At 42.6% G+C, this 21,447-nt stretch overlaps 1 protein-coding gene and 2 pseudogenes across 1 annotated transcript in view; 2 read left to right on the forward strand and 1 right to left on the reverse strand.

Moving 5' to 3' along the window:
• Nucleotides 1–15,566, reverse strand: part of LOC117192317 (vacuolar protein sorting-associated protein 13-like) — a 46,208-nt gene extending 30,642 nt beyond the window's left edge. The window contains 2 exon segments of the mRNA XM_033396970.1: nt 14,879–15,137; nt 15,472–15,566. Of these exon segments, the coding sequence (XP_033252861.1) occupies nt 14,879–14,978 (100 nt within the window). The 5' untranslated portion in view covers nt 14,979–15,137; nt 15,472–15,566.
• Nucleotides 15,567–15,626: 60 nt separating this feature from the next.
• LOC117192320 lies at nt 15,627–18,203 on the forward strand (annotated as a pseudogene).
• An 893-nt stretch (nt 18,204–19,096) lies between these two features.
• On the forward strand, nt 19,097–19,979 carry LOC117193371 (annotated as a pseudogene).
• The last annotated feature ends 1,468 nt before the right edge of the window (nt 19,980–21,447 follow it).

Below are 21,447 nucleotides of genomic sequence, written 5' to 3' on the forward strand. Positions count from 1 at the left end.
TGTGGATACCAAATTTGGTTACTCTGGCTCTTATAGGTTCTGAGATCCTTGAACTCATATTTTGCAATTGGCAAAACCGACCATGAAACCTGTGTGTTAGAGAGAGACAGAGCGAGAAAGAATGAAATTGTTTTCTTGATTCTGGCTATAATAATTATACGATATGGTTCAGATTTTGCACTCTAGAAGATATAGTCATCTTCTACGATTCGACCGATAAGAAAGTGGCATTGAATAGAGATTTCCGGTTATTGAACTAACTCTTTTGCTGTCTTATGCTAGTTATACGCACTGTATGCTGTATTTATAGGAACCAGCACACCCCACCCAATATACATACATATGTATGTACATACATCAATTCCAATAAAAAGCGTCTGGTTTTTGGGCATGCCGCATTTTATATTTTGAGTTTCGAGTGTTTTCTTGAATGCTTGGAATTCCTAATGAGCAGAGGGAGAACGTTGAATATTAATTGAATTAAACCAAAGACTATACAATACCAAGATGTTGCATGAGCGACCAAAAAGCTGTTCTATGGCGGGTCCTAACATTAGGACCCAAAAGGCACGAGGGAGCGCGCGGGGTTTCAATTCCCTTTTCGCCTGTACTTCGTCTCTACCGCGACCCCGCTGCCCATCGGTTTCGTCTGTTCGGCAATGCCTTCACCAGCAACGAAATAATTCTGGACTCTCGAGCCTCAGCACCGTCGAAGCGGTGGCCGCGGATCGCCGATGTCTTTGGAGCGGCACAGTGGGACCTTTGGCCGTCTCAGCTTGCTAAATTAGTTAGTGAATATGAGTTCAATAAATATTTGCACACTGAAAAAATTTTAAACTTTGAGTGCTTATATCTCCTAAACTAAAACTATCTTGAAAATTCGATTGGAAAATTCTCTATTAGATGCGTACATTAAATTTATCTAAAGCACTCATACCATTTTTTTGGCTATTTCGGCTGAATCCCCACTGTGCCGCGCCAAAGACATCAGCGACCACGCTGCCCTACGGTTTCGGCACGCAGCACTGACATGCTTTCAGTGCGCTTGTGTGTGAAGCTAAAAGCCGTATATGCTGCGGGCGAAACCGGTTTATGGCCGTGCCGACCTAGGACATACACACATATACACAGCTACAAGCATATTTCTGGGTTGGGTCGAGCTCGTGCCAGGCTCGCTTCTTCACTTCTTGTTTAGCAATCATTGCAATCAGTTGTAAAAAAATATGAGCGGAATAAGAATGGGTGATGCAAAGTCCGGCCGGCAATGCATTGTGAAGAATGCCAAAAATCAATCCTGGTATAAAAATGTTTAATTTTCCGCCTGCAGACAGCATTTTTGGTCAAATTTGGCGTGAAAAATGTTGTGTTGCACTGGAGAATTATGAACAAAAACTGATTATATGCGATGACCATTTTTCTAGCGCATATATAGGGAAGGAAAAGTTGAAAAGCGAAGCTATTCCAACTTTGAACTTAGAAATTGAACTGGAAAATAATTCTGTTGAATTTATTGAGCCCGAAATTGATGCAGAAAAAGAAGTATCTAATTGCGAAAAATGTAAAAAAAATTCTAAGTCAAATAATTTTTATAAAAAAAAATGCAACAGGCTTCTGGCAGAAATAAAAAAGTTAAAAACAGAACTTAAATCTATATATGGGCTATACGAGGAGGAAAAAAAATGCGTCAAAAAAGCTAAAAATTATGGCTCAATAAATAATGCAACCAACGGCTTTTTAAGCAAAAAACCAAAACAGAACACCAAGATAAACCAAACGAGGGGGAACGTTGTGAGTTGCTGCGGACACCGCAACTCTACAGTTATACCCGATACTTAGTCAGTATGGCTCTCCTCCGGCAGACGCCGCTAATATTAAACGACACGACAAAGAGTGCGTGCGAGAGAGACTGAAAATCAGTCTGAGCGTGACGTCGGGCGCTGCGTAGCCAGTGCAAATTGATTTGTTCCTTTTGGGTATAAAAATGATCCGATCTGATCCAGATTCAGCAGTCTGATAGATATGGTCATTATCTATGATTCTGCGTTTTTAGTTTTTAGTCTCGAATCTGCAATATTGTGGATGCAACAGATTTTCCTCCTTTGTGGGGGCGGAAGGGGGTGGGGCGAAGTTCTGAGATATACGTTTTATAGTGAGATCTAACAGAAGTGCGGATACCAAATTTGGTTACTCTAGCCTTAATAGTCTCTGAGATTTGTGGATGCCCCAGATTTTCGTCCTTTGCGGGGGCGGAAGGGGGTGTGGCGAAATTTGGACACGAAACGGTCAAGGTCCGATATCACAGGAGTGTGGATACCAAATTTGGTTGCTCTGGCTCTTATAGGTTCTGAGATCCTTGAACTCATATTTTGCAATTGGCAAAACCGACCATGAAACCTGTGTGTTAGAGAGAGACAGAGCGAGAAAGAATGAAATTGTTTTCTTGATTCTGGCTATAATAATTATACGATCTGGTTCAGATTTTGCACTCTAGAACATATAGTCATCTTCTACGACTCTGCGTTTTTAGTTTTATACTATCTATAAAAATGTAGATGCCACAGATTTTCGTCCTTTGTGGGGGCGGAAGTGGGCGGGGCGAAGTTTTGAAATATTTTTGTAGCAGTGACATATCACAGAAGTCTGGATCCAAAACATCGTTGCTCTAGCTCTTATAGTCTTTAAGCACTAGGCGCTGAAGGGGACGGACGGACGGACAGACGGACAGACAGACATGGCGAGGGGGAACGTTGTGAGTTGCTGCGGAGACCGCAACTCTACAGTTATACCCGATACTAAGTCAGTATGGCTCTCCTCCGGCAGACGCCGCTAATATTAAACGACACGAGAAAGAGTGCGTGCGAGAGAGACAGAAAATCAGTCTGAGCGTGACGTCGGGCACTGCGTAGCCAGTGCAAATTGATTTGTTCCTTTTGGCTATAAAAATGATCTGATCTGATCCAGATTCAGCAATCTGATAGATATGGTCATTATCTATGATTCTGCGTTTTTAGTTTTCTCGAATCTGCAATATTGTGGATGCAACAGATTTTCGTCCTTTATGGGGCGGAAGGGGGTGGTGCGAAATTTTGAGATATACGTTTTATAGTGACATCTTAAAGGAGTGTGTGTACCAAATTTGGTTACTCTAGCCTTAATAGTCTCTGAGATTTGTGGATGCCTCAGATTTTCGTCCTTTGCGGAGGCGGAAGGGGGTGTGGCGAAATTTTGACACAAAATGGTCAAGGTAAGATTTCACAGGAGTGTGGATACCAAATTTGGTTACTCTGGCTCTTATAGGTTCTGAGATCCTTGAACTCATATTTTGCAATTGGCAAAACCGACCATGAAACCTGTGTGTTAGAGAGAGACAGAGCGAGAAAGAATGAAATTGTTTTCTTGATTCTGGCTATAATAATTATACGATATGGTTCAGATTTTGCACTCTAGAAGATATAGTCATCTTCTACGATTCGACCGATAAGAAAGTGGCATTGAATAGAGATTTCCGGTTATTGAACTAACTCTTTTGCTGTCTTATGCTAGTTATACGCACTGTATGCTGTATTTATAGGAACCAGCACACCCCACCCAATATACATACATATGTATGTACATACATCAATTCCAATAAAAAGCGTCTGGTTTTTGGGCATGCCGCATTTTATATTTTGAGTTTCGAGTGTTTTCTTGAATGCTTGGAATTCCTAATGAGCAGAGGGAGAACGTTGAATATTAATTGAATTAAACCAAAGACTATACAATACCAAGATGTTGCATGAGCGACCAAAAAGCTGTTCTATGGCGGGTCCTAACATTAGGACCCAAAAGGCACGAGGGAGCGCGCGGGGTTTCAATTCCCTTTTCGCCTGTACTTCGTCTCTACCGCGACCCCGCTGCCCATCGGTTTCGTCTGTTCGGCAATGCCTTCACCAGCAACGAAATAATTCTGGACTCTCGAGCCTCAGCACCGTCGAAGCGGTGGCCGCGGATCGCCGATGTCTTTGGAGCGGCACAGTGGGACCTTTGGCCGTCTCAGCTTGCTAAATTAGTTAGTGAATATGAGTTCAATAAATATTTGCACACTGAAAAAATTTTAAACTTTGAGTGCTTATATCTCCTAAACTAAAACTATCTTGAAAATTCGATTGGAAAATTCCCTATTAGATGCGTACATTAAATTTATCTAAAGCACTCATACCATTTTTTTGGCTATTTCGGCTGAGTCCCCACTGTGCCGCGCCAAAGACATCAGCGACCACGATGCCCTACGGTTTCGGCACGCAGCACTGACATGCTTTCAGTGCGCTTGTGTGTGAAGCTAAAAGCCGTATATGCTGCGGGCGAAACCGGTTTATGGCCGTGCCGACCTAGGACATACACACATATACACAGCTACAAGCATATTTCTGGGTTGGGTCGAGCTCGTGCCAGGCTCGCTTCTTCACTTCTTGTTTAGCAATCATTGCAATCAGTTGTAAAAAAATATGAGCGGAATAAGAATGGGTGATGCAAAGTCCGGCCGGCAATGCATTGTGAAGAATGCCAAAAATCAATCCTGGTATAAAAATGTTTAATTTTCCGCCTGCAGACAGCATTTTTGGTCAAATTTGGCGTGAAAAATGTTGTGTTGCACTGGAGAATTATGAACAAAAACTGATTATATGCGATGACCATTTTTCTAGCGCATATATAGGGAAGGAAAAGTTGAAAAGCGAAGCTATTCCAACTTTGAACTTAGAAATTGAACTGGAAAATAATTCTGTTGAATTTATTGAGCCCGAAATTGATGCAGAAAAAGAAGTATCTAATTGCGAAAAATGTAAAAAAAATTCTAAGTCAAATAATTTTTATAAAAAGAAATGCAACAGGCTTCTGGCAGAAATAAAAAAGTTAAAACCAGAACTTAAATCTATATATGGGCTATACGAGGAGGAAAAAAAATGCGTCAAAAAAGCTAAAAATTATGGCTCAATAAATAATGCAACCAACGGCTTTTTAAGCAAAAAACCAAAACAGAACACCAAGATAAACCAAACGAGGGGGAACGTTGTGAGTTGCTGCGGACACCGCAACTCTACAGTTATACCCGATACTTAGTCAGTATGGCTCTCCTCCGGCAGACGCCGCTAATATTAAACGACACGACAAAGAGTGCGTGCGAGAGAGACTGAAAATCAGTCTGAGCGTGACGACGGGCGCTGCGTAGCCAGTGCAAATTGATTTGTTACTTTTGGGTATAAAAATGATCCGATCTGATCCAGATTCAGCAGTCTGATAGATATGGTCATTATCTATGATTCTGCGTTTTTAGTTTTTAGTCTCGAATCTGCAATATTGTGGATGCAACAGATTTTCCTCCTTTGTGGGGGCGGAAGGGGGTGGGGCGAAATTCTGAGATATACGTTTTATAGTGAGATCTAACAGAAGTGCGGATACCAAATTTGGTTACTCTAGCCTTAATAGTCTCTGAGATTTGTGGATGCCCCAGATTTTCGTCCTTTGCGGGGCGGAAGGGGGTGTGGCGAAATTTGGACACGAAACGGTCAAGGTCCGATATCACAGGAGTTTGCATACCAAATTTGGTTGCTCTGGCTCTTATAGGTTCTGAGATCCTTGAACTCATATTTTGCAATTGGCAAAACCGACCATGAAACCTGTGTGTTAGAGAGAGACAGAGCGGGAAAGAATGAAATTGTTTTCTTGATTCTGGCTATAATAATTATACGATCTGGTTCAGATTTTGCACTCTAGAACATATAGTCATCTTCTACGACTCTGCGTTTTTAGTTTTATACTATCTATAAAAATGTAGATGCCACAGATTTTCGTCCTTTGTGGGGGCGGAAGTGGGCGGGGCGAAGTTTTGAAATATTTTTGTAGCAGTGACATATCACAGAAGTCTGGATCCAAAACATCGTTGCTCCAGCTCTTATAGTCTTTGAGCACTAGGCGGTGAAGGGGACGGACGGACGGACAGACGGACAGACAGACATGGCGAGGGGGAACGTTGTGAGTTGCTGCGGAGACCGCAACTCTACAGTTATACCCGATACTAAGTCAGTATGGCTCTCCTCCGGCAGACGCCGCTAATATTAAACGACACGAGAAAGAGTGCGTGCGAGAGAGACAGAAAATCAGTCTGAGCGTGACGTCGGGCACTGCGTAGCCAGTGCAAATTGATTTGTTCCTTTTGGCTATAAAAATGATCTGATCTGATCCAGATTCAGCAATCTGATAGATATGGTCATTATCTATGATTCTGCGTTTTTAGTTTTCTCGAATCTGCAATATTGTGGATGCAACAGATTTTCGTCTTTTGTGGGGGCGGAAGGGGTGGTGCGAAATTTTGAGATATACGTTTTATAGTGACATCTTAAAGGAGTGTGTGTACCAAATTTGGTTACTCTAGCCTTAATAGTCTCTGAGATTTGTGGATGCCTCAGATTTTCGTCCTTTGCGGAGGCGGAAGGGGGTGTGGCGAAATTTTGACACAAAATGGTCAAGGTAAGATTTCACAGGAGTGTGGATACCAAATTTGGTTACTCTGGCTCTTATAGGTTCTGAGATCCTTGAACTCATATTTTGCAATTGGCAAAACCGACCATGAAACCTGTGTGTTAGAGAGAGACAGAGCGAGAAAGAATGAAATTGTTTTCTTGATTCTGGCTATAATAATTATACGATATGGTTCAGATTTTGCACTCTAGAAGATATAGTCATCTTCTACGGTTTCGTCTGTTCGGCAATGCCTTCACCAGCAACGAAATAATTCTGGACTCTCGAGCCTCAGCACCGTCGAAGCGGTGGCCGCGGATCGCCGATGTCTTTGGAGCGGCACAGTGGGACCTTTGGCCGTCTCAGCTTGCTAAATTAGTTAGTGAATATGAGTTCAATAAATATTTGCACACTGAAAAAATTTTAAACTTTGAGTGCTTATATCTCCTAAACTAAAACTATCTTGAAAATTCGATTGGAAAATTCTCTATTAGATGCGTACATTAAATTTATCTAAAGCACTCATACCATTTTTTTTGGCTATTTCGGCTGAGTCCCCACTGTGCCGCGCCAAAGACATCAGCGACCACGCTGCCCTACGGTTTCGGCACGCAGCACTGACATGCTTTCAGTGCGCTTGTGTGTGAAGCTAAAAGCCGTATATGCTGCGGGCGAAACCGGTTTATGGCCGTGCCGACCTAGGACATACACACATATACACAGCTACAAGCATATTTCTGGGTTGGGTCGAGCTCGTGCCAGGCTCGCTTCTTCACTTCTTGTTTAGCAATCATTGCAATCAGTTGTAAAAAAATATGAGCGGAATAAGAATGGGTGATGCAAAGTCCGGCCGGCAATGCATTGTGAAGAATGCCAAAAATCAATCCTGGTATAAAAATGTTTAATTTTCCGCCTGCAGACAGCATTTTTGGTCAAATTTGGCGTGAAAAATGTTGTGTTGCACTGGAGAATTATGAACAAAAACTGATTATATGCGATGACCATTTTTCTAGCGCATATATAGGGAAGGAAAAGTTGAAAAGCGAAGCTATTCCAACTTTGAACTTAGAAATTGAACTGGAAAATAATTCTGTTGAATTTATTGAGCCCGAAATTGATGCAGAAACAGAAGTATCTAATTGCGAAAAATGTAAAAAAAATTTTAAGTCAAATAATTTTTATAAAAAGAAATGCAACAGGCTTCTGGCAGAAATAAAAAAGTTAAAAACAGAACTTAAATCTATATATGGGCTATACGAGGAGGAAAAAAAATGCGTCAAAAAAGCTAAAAATTATGGCTCAATAAATAATGCAACCAACGGCTTTTTAAGCAAAAAACCAAAACAGAACACCAAGATAAACCAAACGAGGGGGAACGTTGTGAGTTGCTGCGGACACCGCAACTCTACAGTTATACCCGATACTTAGTCAGTATGGCTCTCCTCCGGCAGACGCCGCTAATATTAAACGACACGACAAAGAGTGCGTGCGAGAGAGACTGAAAATCAGTCTGAGCGTGACGTCGAGCGCTGCGTAGCCAGTGCAAATTGATTTGTTCCTTTTGGGTATAAAAATGATCCGATCTGATCCAGATTCAGCAGTCTGATAGATATGGTCATTATCTATGATTCTGCGTTTTTAGTTTTTAGTCTCGAATCTGCAATATTGTGGATGCAACAGATTTTCCTCCTTTGTGGGGGCGGAAGGGGGTGGGGCGAAATTCTGAGATATACGTTTTATAGTGAGATCTAACAGAAGTGCGGATACCAAATTTGGTTACTCTAGCCTTAATAGTCTCTGAGATTTGTGGATGCCCCAGATTTTCGTCCTTTGCGGGGCGGAAGGGGGTGTGGCGAAATTTGGACACGAAACGGTCAAGGTCCGATATCACAGGAGTGTGGATACCAAATTTGGTTGCTCTGGCTCTTATAGGTTCTGAGATCCTTGAACTCATATTTTGCAATTGGCAAAACCGACCATGAAACCTGTGTGTTAGAGAGAGACAGAGCGAGAAAGAATGAAATTGTTTTCTTGATTCTGGCTATAATAATTATACGATCTGGTTCAGATTTTGCACTCTAGAACATATAGTCATCTTCTACGACTCTGCGTTTTTAGTTTTATACTATCTATAAAAATGTAGATGCCACAGATTTTCGTCCTTTGTGGGGGCGGAAGTGGGCGGGGCGAAGTTTTGAAATATTTTTGTAGCAGTGACATATCACAGAAGTCTGGATCCAAAACATCGTTGCTCTAGCTCTTATAGTCTTTGAGCACTAGGCGCTGAAGGGGACGGACGGACGGACAGACGGACAGACAGACATGGCGAGGGGAACGTTGTGAGTTGCTGCGGAGACCGCAACTCTACCGTTATACCCGATACTTAGTCAGTATGGCTCTCCTCCGGCAGACGCCGCTAATATTAAACGACACGAGAAAGAGTGCGTGCGAGAGAGACAGAAAATCAGTCTGAGCGTGACGTCGGGCACTGCGTAGCCAGTGCAAATTGATTTGTTCCTTTTGGCTATAAAAATGATCTGATCTGATCCAGATTCAGCAATCTGATAGATATGGTCATTATCTATGATTCTGCGTTTTTAGTTTTCTCGAATCTGCAATATTGTGGATGCAACAGATTTTCGTCCTTTGTGGGGGCGGAAGGGGGTGGTGCGAAATTTGGACACGAAACGGTCAAGGTCCGATATCACAGGAGTGTGGATACCAAATTTGGTTGCTCTGGCTCTTATAGGTTCTGAGATCCTTGAACTCATATTTTGCAATTGGCAAAACCGACCATGAAACCTGTGTGTTAGAGAGAGACAGAGCGAGAAAGAATGAAATTGTTTTCTTGATTCTGGCTATAATAATTATACGATCTGGTTGAGATTTTACACTCTAGAACATATAGTCATCCTCTACGATTCTGCGTTTTTGGTTTTATCGTATCTTTAAAAAATGTGGATATTCATGACGCTGCACGGGCTAGCATTATGTTATCAAGTTCAAGTTGAACGCACACAAAAAACGAGGTGGAACGTTGTGAGTTGCTGCGGACATCGCAACTCTACAGTTATACCCGATACTAAGTCAGTATGGCTCTCCCCCGGCAGACGCCGCTAATATTGAACGACACGACAAAGAGTGCGTGCGAGAGAGACAGAAAATCAGTCTGAGCGTGACGTCGGGCACTGCGTAGCCACAGAAAATGGATTTCTTGCTTTTGGCTACAAAAATGATCCGATCTGATCCAGATTCAGCCATATGATAGATATGGTCATTATCTATGATTCTGCGTTTTTAGTTTTCTCGAATGTGCAATATTGTTGATGCAACAGATTTTCGTCCTTTGTGGGGGCGGAAGGGGGTGGGGCGAAATTCTGAGATATACGTTTTATAGTGAGATCTAACAGAAGTGCGGATACCAAATTTGGTTACTCTAGCCTTAATAGTCTCTGAGATTTGTGGATGCCCCAGATTTTCGTCCTTTGCGGGGGCGGAAGGGGTGTGGCGAAATTTGGACACGAAACGGTCAAGGTCCGATATCACAGGAGTGTGGATACCAAATTTGGTTGCTCTGGCTCTTATAGGTTCTGAGATCCTTGAACTCATATTTTGCAATTGGCAAAACCGACCATGAAACCTGTGTGTTAGAGAGAGACAGAGCGAGAAAGAATGAAATTGTTTTCTTGATTCTGGCTATAATAATTATACGATCTGGTTCAGATTTTGCACTCTAGAACATATAGTCATCTTCTACGACTCTGCGTTTTTAGTTTTATACTATCTATAAAAATGTAGATGCCACAGATTTTCGTCCTTTGTGGGGGCGGAAGTGGGCGGGGCGAAGTTTTGAAATATTTTTGTAGCAGTGACATATCACAGAAGTCTGGATCCAAAACATCGTTGCTCTAGCTCTTATAGTCTTTGAGCACTAGGCGCTGAAGGGGACGGACGGACGGACAGACGGACAGACAGACATGGCGAGGGGGAACGTTGTGAGTTGCTGCGGAGACCGCAACTCTACAGTTATACCCGATACTAAGTCAGTATGGCTCTCCTCCGGCAGACGCCGCTAATATTAAACGACACGAGAAAGAGTGCGTGCGAGAGAGACAGAAAATCAGTCTGAGCGTGACGTCGGGCACTGCGTAGCCAGTGCAAATTGATTTGTTCCTTTTGGCTATAAAAATGATCTGATCTGATCCAGATTCAGCAATCTGATAGATATGGTCATTATCTATGATTCTGCGTTTTTAGTTTTCTCGAATCTGCAATATTGTGGATGCAACAGATTTTCCTCCTTTGTGGGGGCGGAAGGGGGTGGGGCGAAATTCTGAGATATACGTTTTATAGTGAGATCTAACAGAAGTGCGGATACCAAATTTGGTTACTCTAGCCTTAATAGTCTCTGAGATTTGTGGATGCCCCAGATTTTCGTCCTTTGCGGGGGCGGAAGGGGGTGTGGCGAAATTTGGACACGAAACGGTCAAGGTCCGATATCACAGGAGTGTGGATACCAAATTTGGTTGCTCTGGCTCTTATAGGTTCTGAGATCCTTGAACTCATATTTTGCAATTGGCAAAACCGACCATGAAACCTGTGTGTTAGAGAGAGACAGAGCGAGAAAGAATGAAATTGTTTTCTTGATTCTGGCTATAATAATTATACGATCTGGTTCAGATTTTGCACTCTAGAACATATAGTCATCTTCTACGACTCTGCGTTTTTAGTTTTATACTATCTATAAAAATGTAGATGCCACAGATTTTCGTCCTTTGTGGGGGCGGAAGTGGGCGGGGCGAAGTTTTGAAATATTTTTGTAGCAGTGACATATCACAGAAGTCTGGATCCAAAACATCGTTGCTCTAGCTCTTATAGTCTTTGAGCACTAGGCGCTGAAGGGGACGGACGGACGGACAGACGGACAGACAGACATGGCGAGGGGGAACGTTGTGAGTTGCTGCGGAGACCGCAACTCTACAGTTATACCCGATACTAAGTCAGTATGGCTCTCCTCCGGCAGACGCCGCTAATATTAAACGACACGAGAAAGAGTGCGTGCGAGAGAGACAGAAAATCAGTCTGAGCGTGACGTCGGGCACTGCGTAGCCAGTGCAAATTGATTTGTTCCTTTTGGCTATAAAAATGATCTGATCTGATCCAGATTCAGCAATCTGATAGATATGGTCATTATCTATGATTCTGCGTTTTTAGTTTTCTCGAATCTGCAATATTGTGGATGCAACAGATTTTCGTCCTTTTTGGGGGCGGAAGGGGGTGGGGCGAAATTCTGAGATATACGTTTTATAGTGAGATCTAACAGAAGTGCGGATACCAAATTTGGTTACTCTAGCCTTAATAGTCTCTGAGTTTTGGGTATGCCCCAGATTTTCGTCCTTTGCGGGGGCGGAGGGGGGCGTGGCGAAATTTGGACACGAAACGGTCAAGGTCCGATATCACAGGAGTGTGGATACCAAATTTGGTTGCTCTGGCTCTTATAGGTTCTGAGATCCTTGAACTCATATTTTGCAATTGGCAAAACCGACCATGAAACCTGTGTGTTAGAGAGAGACAGAGCGAGAAAGAATGAAATTGTTTTCTTGATTCTGGCTATAATAATTATACGATCTGGTTCAGATTTTGCACTCTAGAACATATAGTCATCTTCTACGACTCTGCGTTTTTAGTTTTATACTATCTATAAAAATGTAGATGCCACAGATTTTCGTCCTTTGTGGGGGCGGAAGTGGGCGGGGCGAAGTTTTGAAATATTTTTGTAGCAGTGACATATCACAGAAGTCTGGATCCAAAACATCGTTGCTCTAGCTCTTATAGTCTTTGAGCACTAGGCGCTGAAGGGGACGGACGGACGGACAGACGGACAGACAGACATGGCGAGGGGGAACGTTGTGAGTTGCTGCGGAGACCGCAACTCTACAGTTATACCCGATACTAAGTCAGTATGGCTCTCCTCCGGCAGACGCCGCTAATATTAAACGAAAATCAGTCTGAGCGTGACGTCGGGCGCTGCGTAGCCACAGAAAATGGATTTCTTGCTTTTGGCTACAAAAATGATCCGATCTGATCCAGATTCAGCCATATGATAGATATGGTCATTATCTATGATTCTGCGTTTTTAGTTTTCTCGAATGTGCAATATTGTTGATGCAACAGATTTTCGTCCTTTGTGGGGGCGGAAGGGGGTGGGGCGAAATTCTGAGATATACGTTTTATAGTGAGATCTAACAGAAGTGCGGATACCAAATTTGGTTACTCTAGCCTTAATAGTCTCTGAGATTTGTGGATGCCCCAGATTTTCGTCCTTTGCGGGGGCGGAAGGGGGTGTGGCGAAATTTGGACACGAAACGGTCAAGGTCCGATATCACAGGAGTGTGGATACCAAATTTGGTTGCTCTGGCTCTTATAGGTTCTGAGATCCTTGAACTCATATTTTGCAATTGGCAAAACCGACCATGAAACCTGTGTGTTAGAGAGAGACAGAGCGAGAAAGAATGAAATTGTTTTCTTGATTCTGGCTATAATAATTATACGATCTGGTTCAGATTTTGCACTCTAGAACATATAGTCATCTTCTACGACTCTGCGTTTTTAGTTTTATACTATCTATAAAAATGTAGATGCCACAGATTTTCGTCCTTTGTGGGGGCGGAAGTGGGCGGGGCGAAGTTTTGAAATATTTTTGTAGCAGTGACATATCACAGAAGTCTGGATCCAAAACATCGTTGCTCTAGCTCTTATAGTCTTTGAGCACTAGGCGCTGAAGGGGACGGACGGACGGACAGACGGACAGACAGACATGGCGAGGGGGGAACGTTGTGAGTTGCTGCGGAGACCGCAACTCTACAGTTATACCCGATACTAAGTCAGTATGGCTCTCCTCCGGCAGACGCCGCTAATATTAAACGACACGAGAAAGAGTGCGTGCGAGAGAGACAGAAAATCAGTCTGAGCGTGACGTCGGGCACTGCGTAGCCAGTGCAAATTGATTTGTTCCTTTTGGCTATAAAAATGATCTGATCTGATCCAGATTCAGCAATCTGATAGATATGGTCATTATCTATGATTCTGCGTTTTTACTTTTCTCGAATCTGCAATATTGTGGATGCAACAGATTTTCGTCCTTTGTGGGGGCGGAAGGGGGTGGTGCGAAATTTTGTGATATACGTTTTATAGTGACATCTTAAAGGAGTGTGTGTACCAAATTTGGTTACTCTAGCCTTAATAGTCTCTGAGATTTGTGGATGCCTCAGATTTTCGTCCTTTGCGGAGGCGGAAGGGGGTGTGGCGAAATTTTGACACAAAATGGTCAAGGTAAGATTTCACAGGAGTGTGGATACCAAATTTGGTTACTCTGGCTCTTATAGGTTCTGAGATCCTTGAACTCATATTTTACAATTGGCAAAACCGACCATGAAACCTGTGTGTTAGAGAGAGACAGAGCGAGAAAGAATGAAATTGTTTTCTTGATTCTGGCTATAATAATTATACGATATGGTTCAGATTTTGCACTCTAGAAGATATAGTCATCTTCTACGATTCTGCGTTTTTAGTTTTCTCGTATCGTCGAAATTGTGGATGCCACAGATTTTCGCCCTTTGTGGGGGCGGAAGTGGGCGGGGCAAAGTTTTGAAATATTCTTGTAGCAGTGACATATCACAGAAGTCTGGATCCAAAACATCGTTGCTCTCGCTCTTATAGTCTTTGAGCACTAGGCGCTGAAGGGGACGGACAGACGGACGGACGGACAGACGGACAGACAGACATGGCTCAATCGACTCGGCTTGTGATGGTGATCAAGAATATAATGTAAAGGACAGTGTATCAAGCAGTTAGCACTATCCCATCTAAATTAACATTTGAACTTAAGATACCATCGATAAGACCTAACCGATATAACCAGACTTAACCGATGTTTAAAAGACCTAACCGATAAGGGGTTATCGATACGGGAGTCGGTTGTTGGAAGTAGAAGCAGAAAGTTGAACAAAAAGTCGGACGAACAGACTCGTTAATTGCACATCTTAAATCATACACTTTGTACTCTTTTTCGAATAACACTATTAATAAACTATACATTATTATTAATCTTACATTTGGGGGAGTGCCGTTGAGAGCGTGGAATTTATTCTCAGCTGTGCCTCTCGGGCCCATGTCACTTCGCGTAATCATGACTTACGAAGGATAAGGTCATCGGTGTGGTTGTTGGGGGTCGCAAAAGCAAACAGTGCGTGCAGATAGAGCAATAAAATAGCGGGTGATATATAAAATGGATTAAACAAAGGCAAAGGTAGTTGGAATCGCGTTCGTGTGGAGCCCAATTGTGTCATACTTTGGGGGGTTCAGAATAAAATTATGAACTTACCTCCCCAAATGCCTATTTTGAGCTGGTTACGATCCAAGTTCTCGATGTAGTCTCCCAGCACCTTGTTGAGGACATCGGCAACAACTGCCTCGAAGACCATCTTGTACTAGCAGCTGGGCGTGTTGATTTTATTTATTGATTTTTCTTCCTTCCTTTCTTTTGTTTAAAAAATTTGTGGGAGAGGCCGCCGCGCTCGTCTAGCGGGTATCTTGCGTTAAACACTTTTGCACTCGCTTTCGTTGTGTGGGTACAGATTTTTCTAAAATATACAAAAGCATAACAAAACAGATGGAACGAGGGAAACACATAAACACAATGATGATGATGTCATCGGCATTACCGACTGACCCGACAGAGAACGCAAGTCAAATGTTTTGGCACATATTACTAGACCGCATTGTTTTCAATATCCCACGTTAATTGACGCGAAGTGAAGTAATGGTCAGTAGCCACTGGGCACGCTATATTGCAATGTTCCACACCTTCCGAAACCCTCTATCAGCGGCGCACTGTTCCCGTTTATTGCACGTGTCTTTTCTTAGCTTTTAGCTTTAGTTAAACTTATCTATCCCTATTTACTAAACACTATTTACCAGCATAGAGTGCGGCATTTCAATACGCAATACAAAATTCTTGTCCGTTGCGCTCCCAGCTGTTCGGCGATATTTCGTTGTGTTTTACGTGTACGTGTGTGCTAGAGGTGGAAGAACTTCGATTTTCTCTGTTTCGATGTTTTCTGTGATTATTTTGACATGAATAGGTGACGTGTTTGGTTGTTTGCGTGCGAAATAAACTTTAAATTAAATTAGAATGCAAGCAAGTCTTATTTTGCTGTGCCTGGCACTTACGCCTGTTGTGCTGGCAAAGAAGTTCGCAGAAGAAGAAAAACCGGCGTGGGCCAAGAAGGACATACGCTGTTACACTTGGCTTGTTTCCCAGAGGGCAATGCCGGCTAGCTGTCGACCCCAGGGCTGGGTAGTTCCCCTTGCCCGCCAAATGTAGACAAAAAAGGAGACATACTACTTCTCGGGACATCAAAACTAACAACCTAACAACAACAAAGAAAATCATAAACAGACGGCTATCAAGTGGGTGAAGCTTGGGTGTTATCACTTCGCGCGCCCGCCCTACCTGTGACCAAACACACCGTTCATTTTGGCCACCCTCTGCTGGAACGGTAACGGCTGGCCTAATCCATGGCTTACGCCACGCGTCCTCCCTCTATTTTAAATTTAATGCATCATGCTTCAATATATATCCAAGCTTTAATAATCGTAAATTGACAATTTTATCTTTCTCATTAATAAATAGCTATACTCAAAATTATCACCAACCACTAAGAAACACCAAAACGTTCGACACAAAGGCAAACAAGGAAATAACTGCTGAAATTTCGTTCAACCAACAGGGATACCCTCACCCCTACGTAATGGAATATGTGTAGTTGACTGGATCCAGTTTTACGGGAGTTAATTTAACTCGGTCCCCTACGGAGACTTAACCTACCAAGAGCTCTTGTTAAGGGTCCCCGGGACATAAACAATAAACAATATTTTTTTCACAAATCGCTCGACCAAATACGGTGGACTGATGGGACCCCCGCGTCACCCACTAAGGGTTAATCTTCTGGCACTGAACAGCTGATCGCAGATTTAGGTTCGTGAAAGGTTTGGTGTTTTTACATATTTTTTTTCAATGTACGTTAAACGGTTTAAGCTAATACTAATTACTAAATAAAGGACAACACACGGAACAAAATAACATTTAATGTGGAACGGTGTTTGGAGTGCGGATTATGTTTTTTTTCTTTAAATTCAAACGACGTGGGCGATCGCTGGCCGTGGCCGGTCAGCCCTAAATTTATATAGGTCCGAGTATACGTGTGCGCGTGTGTGTGTGTGTGAATAGGGTTTCGGGGTTGTTACCTGGTGAATGAGACCAAACGTGTGGCACGCACTGGAAGGCGATGCAACGATCGTGCGGTGTGGCTAGAATCGCCCTGGCAGCTAAATCGTTCTCTTTCACCCTCCCCCTTCACACGTCCCGCGCTACTTTGCTCACACACGCGCAACTGGAGCGAACTCACTCAGGTTCCGTTGGGCAGTCTTCTTCTCTGCAGTCGACTTTCTCGAACTCCAGTGTCCCTCTCCAGGAAACCTTCTGGCCCGGTTCTGGTGGCTATATTCCTTGCCGGCTGTTTGTAAAATTTTCTGCATTACAACCTATTTTATCGCCCGCCTTTTCTGTAATCACTTCAAACTTTCTGATTTAATCACAAAATTTCCAATTTCGACGTTACTCCGTCCACGCTCCACGATTTCTTTAATCCAATCCACGTTTTCTAATATTTTCACTCCTATTTATCCCTTTTTCCCTTACTAATACATATAACTAATCCTATTCTCTTCCTTATATCCCCAGTGACGGCTCCAGCTCCCCCCGATGTCCCCATACACCATCGAGCCTCCCTGGACTTCCGCTAGATGGCGCGTCGCCCTCAGCCCTGGCCACCTATCGTTCAGGTGGGACTGGAACAACGCGACTATAGTGAAGCTGATTTGGAACGTCTGCTGGACCAGTGGGATGCAAGTATCATACAAATGGCAACAAAAGAGCCTGAATAATGAAAAGAAGTCTTTACAGGAAGATGAGGAGCCACTAGAGCCGGACGAGCTGCCGAAGATTGATCTCTCAAATCTGGACAGCAAGAACCCCTATCGAAGATGGGACGCACGCTCATGACATTCGTCTCCGTTACCGGCAACCCAACGCGTGAGGAAGGCGAAACCATTACCAAGCTCTGGCAGACCAGCCTATGAAATAACCACATTCAGGCAGAGAGGTATATGGTCGATGACAACCGTGCCATCTTTCTCTTCAAAGACGGTGGCCAAGCCTGGGAGGCAATGGACTTCTTGGTCGAACAGGACCGCTGCAAGTGCGTTTCCATCGAGAACAAGTAATACCCAGGCATACACGTAAAGGACGAGCTCTAGACACCGCGCAAGCTGGAACTTACATTCTCATTCAACATAGTCCTTTAAGCAGAAAGATGAACAAATTTAAATAAATTGAAGAGTTTACCCCTATTCTTTTATCCTTCGCATGTAAAAACCCTCTCTAGGTCTCTCACCTTGCATCTTCTTCGAGATACGCCTTTTGTATCGCTAATGTGAAAAATATATCTCTTGTTTTTGGTGTAGATAGACATGTATAAAATCTGTAGTTACAATGTAAAATCAAAGATATTGTGGAATTTTTTTTGTCCTGTTTTACTTAAACGCTATTTTATAAGCAATCCGAAAATATAGAGTACAGAAAATTAGCCAATCATGTGGAAAACATATGAATTTATCGTATAAAACTATCTGTTTAGAGTTTATGGTCTGAGCTAGCTACTAATACTAAACCGAACAGCAAATCCGAGGTATATGACATTTTACACAAGCAACAGCTGCCTGCTGCGTTCTCAAATTCTCAGTCTTTCCAATTTTTTTTTTTATACCCGATACTCAAAAGGATTATTGTGGTATATTAGTTTTTTGGTAAAAGTGGATGTGTGTAACGTCCAGAAGGAATCGTTTCCGACCCCATAAAGTATATATATTCTTGATCAGCATCAATAGCCGAGTCGATAGAGCCCTGTCTGTCGTCCGTCCGTCCGTCTGTCCGTCCCCTTCAGCGCCTAATGCTCAAAGACTATAAGAGCTAGAGCAACGATGCTTTGGATCCAGACTTCTGTGATATGTCACTGCTACAAAAATATTTCAAAACTTTGCCCCGCCCACTTCCGCCCCCACAAAGGGCGAAAATCTGTTGCATCCACAATATTGCAGATTCGAGAAAACTAAAAACGCAGAAGCATAGAGAATGACCATATCTATCCGGTTGCTGAATCTGGATCAGATCGGGTCATTTTTGTAGCCAAAAGCAAGAAATCAATTTGCAGTGGCTACGCAGCGCCCGACGTCACGCTCAGACTGATTTTCTGTCTCTCTCGCACTCTTTGTCGTGTCGTTTAATATTAGCGGCGTATGACGGAGGAGAGCCATACTGACTTAGTATCGGGTATAACTGTAGAGTTGCGGTGTCCGCAGCAGCTCACAACGTTCCCCCTCGTTTCAAATGCAAACTCCGAGCGTGCTCCTCTGGCTCCCCTTTGTTTGACCTTAACGCGACAAAACGGCGTTCACAAGCCCCCAACTGCTTCGATCACTCTGTAGCTGTGCCAAGAAAATGTCAGTGAAAGCTAAAATCGGTCCTAGCATTCTGAACGCCGATCTTGCCAATCTGGCTGCGGAGTCCAAAAAGTTACTGGACAATGGGGCCGACTACCTGCACCTGGACGTGATGGATGGAAACTTTGTTCCGAACCTCACCTTTGGTCATCCAATGGTCAAGAGCTTGCGCAACAAAATCAAGGTAAATTGGCTATTTTTTGGTCCACTCCACTAGATTTTGACTTACCCGTGTAAATCCACAGACCGCGTTCTTTGAGACGCACATGATGGTCCAGAATCCAGAGCAGTGAATATCCCCCATGGCTGATGCGGGCGTTAACCTCTACACGTTCCACATTGAGCCGGTGGATGATGTGTACAAGGTCAGCCGTCTGGTACAGGAGGCCGGCATGCAGGTGGGATTGGCCATTAAGCCGGGCACCAAAGTCAGTTGAGGTTATGTTTATAATTCCAATTGAGCGCTATAACACATGTTTTCCCCACTACGTATGTATGTTTACAGGTGGCGGATTTGGAGAAGTATATCAGCATAGCCGATGTTGTACTGGTAATGACTGTCGAGCCCGGCTGCGGGGGTCAATCGTTTATGGCCGACATGATGCCCAAAGTGGAATGGCTGCGCCAAAACTACCCCAATCTGGATATTGAAGTGGATGGCGGTGTGGGCCCAAAAACCATTGAATGCTGTGCCAAATCGGGAGCCAACATGATTGTCTCGGGCACAGCGGTGGTGGGCGCCACCGATCAGCGACAGGTCATCAAGGATATGCGGGATGTTGTACAGAGCTACCTCAAATGAAGCTGCATTTACCTATAGTACATAGAAATAAGTAATTACATAGATTAGGCATAAAGTGTGATGAAAAAGACATTGGCAACAATACACATGTGTTTTTATACATTTATTTTCTAACATTTATATATATATATAAGGATGTATGTGTGTAGGTATATATCATGTAATATATACATGTCATTTTTCTTTTAGCATTTAGTTGGTTATACGTGTTTGTGTGTATTATATGTAGTTTTATTTAGGCCTTCTGCACTCTTCCAGTTATTGTATGGCCAGTCCCAAATGACCGCCGCATTGTCAAAGTCAAAGTTATTAATCTCTATTTTTGTCCAAAATAAATGTTCAACAATTTCACGGATCCCTTCCAAATTTGAATGTAAAACTTTTCATAAATTCTCAATGCTTCCGATGCGCTGCGCTTGTCCAGCTCAAAGGAAAAATTCAGTTTGTATTTTATTGTCAATGTTTGATCTTGTAAATTCTTTACAAAGTTCCATCTGTGCATAAATAACAAGTGCTTCCTGCTTCTCTCCTCAATCTCGAATCGAATTATGCTCTTTAAACATACATATATGTATTGTATATTCTCGTAATCGTATATTCTGATACTTGTGTATGCTTTTTCGTGACGTGACGCATGTAAATTCATCTAGTTTGTTAATCAGCTTCCAGGTTTTTTTTTTAATTTTTGAAATTTTGCTACATTTACATTCAAGTTTCGCTACAGTTTTCTGGTTTTTTTTCGGTTAATCGGTTTTCTTCATAATTTATATTTAGTTTATGTCATTTTTAAGTGTCATGGAGCATGCGGAAAAGAACCGAATCTTTCAAGCACGGCTATTCAACTAGGATGCTGGGGCTTGCGCGGGCTCCCTATTCGTGGGACTTTGTTTTGTGATTGTATGCATATTGTACTTAGTATTTATCTAATCTGCTAATTCATGCCGGGCCCCCCGTCTATCGGGTGACCCCCGCATGTAACATATTTCACTCCCACTTCACTTGACGACAATGCTAAGCATTTTTACATTTAAACGTATTGACGTATTCATTTTTCTATTCATTTTTTGTTTCGTTTAGACTAAGTGTACATAAAGCTAAGCGTTTTGATAGTAGCCTGGAGCATGCCTCTAGCATGGGTGTATAGAAATAGCTCTGGAAGTGGACGATCCATCCACACCACATCGGATGGATCAGAACTGCAAATGAATATGAGTCAGATCGAGAAACTGAAGGGAAAGAGGTCAAACAAAAAGTGCACATATTTTTCTATATATGTATATATATAATGCACGAAATCGAAACAAGCATAATACTCGTATGTATATCTTTATATGTATTGTCTTTGATATATCTTATCTGTTGGTTGTCCTCGGCTCATTCTGCAAAAGCCACAGATTCTTTTGTGTATAAACTAAGCTTTTCCACTTGTTAATATGCATGTTTGTATGTATATATTTAGACACCATCACATCTGCTTAAAAGCTACAGCTACAATATGTATATATATATAGAATATATCTATACCGTTA

Source organism: Drosophila miranda (genome assembly GCF_003369915.1).
Source record: "Drosophila miranda strain MSH22 chromosome Y unlocalized genomic scaffold, D.miranda_PacBio2.1 Contig_Y2_pilon, whole genome shotgun sequence".
NCBI lineage: Eukaryota > Metazoa > Arthropoda > Insecta > Diptera > Drosophilidae > Drosophila > Drosophila miranda.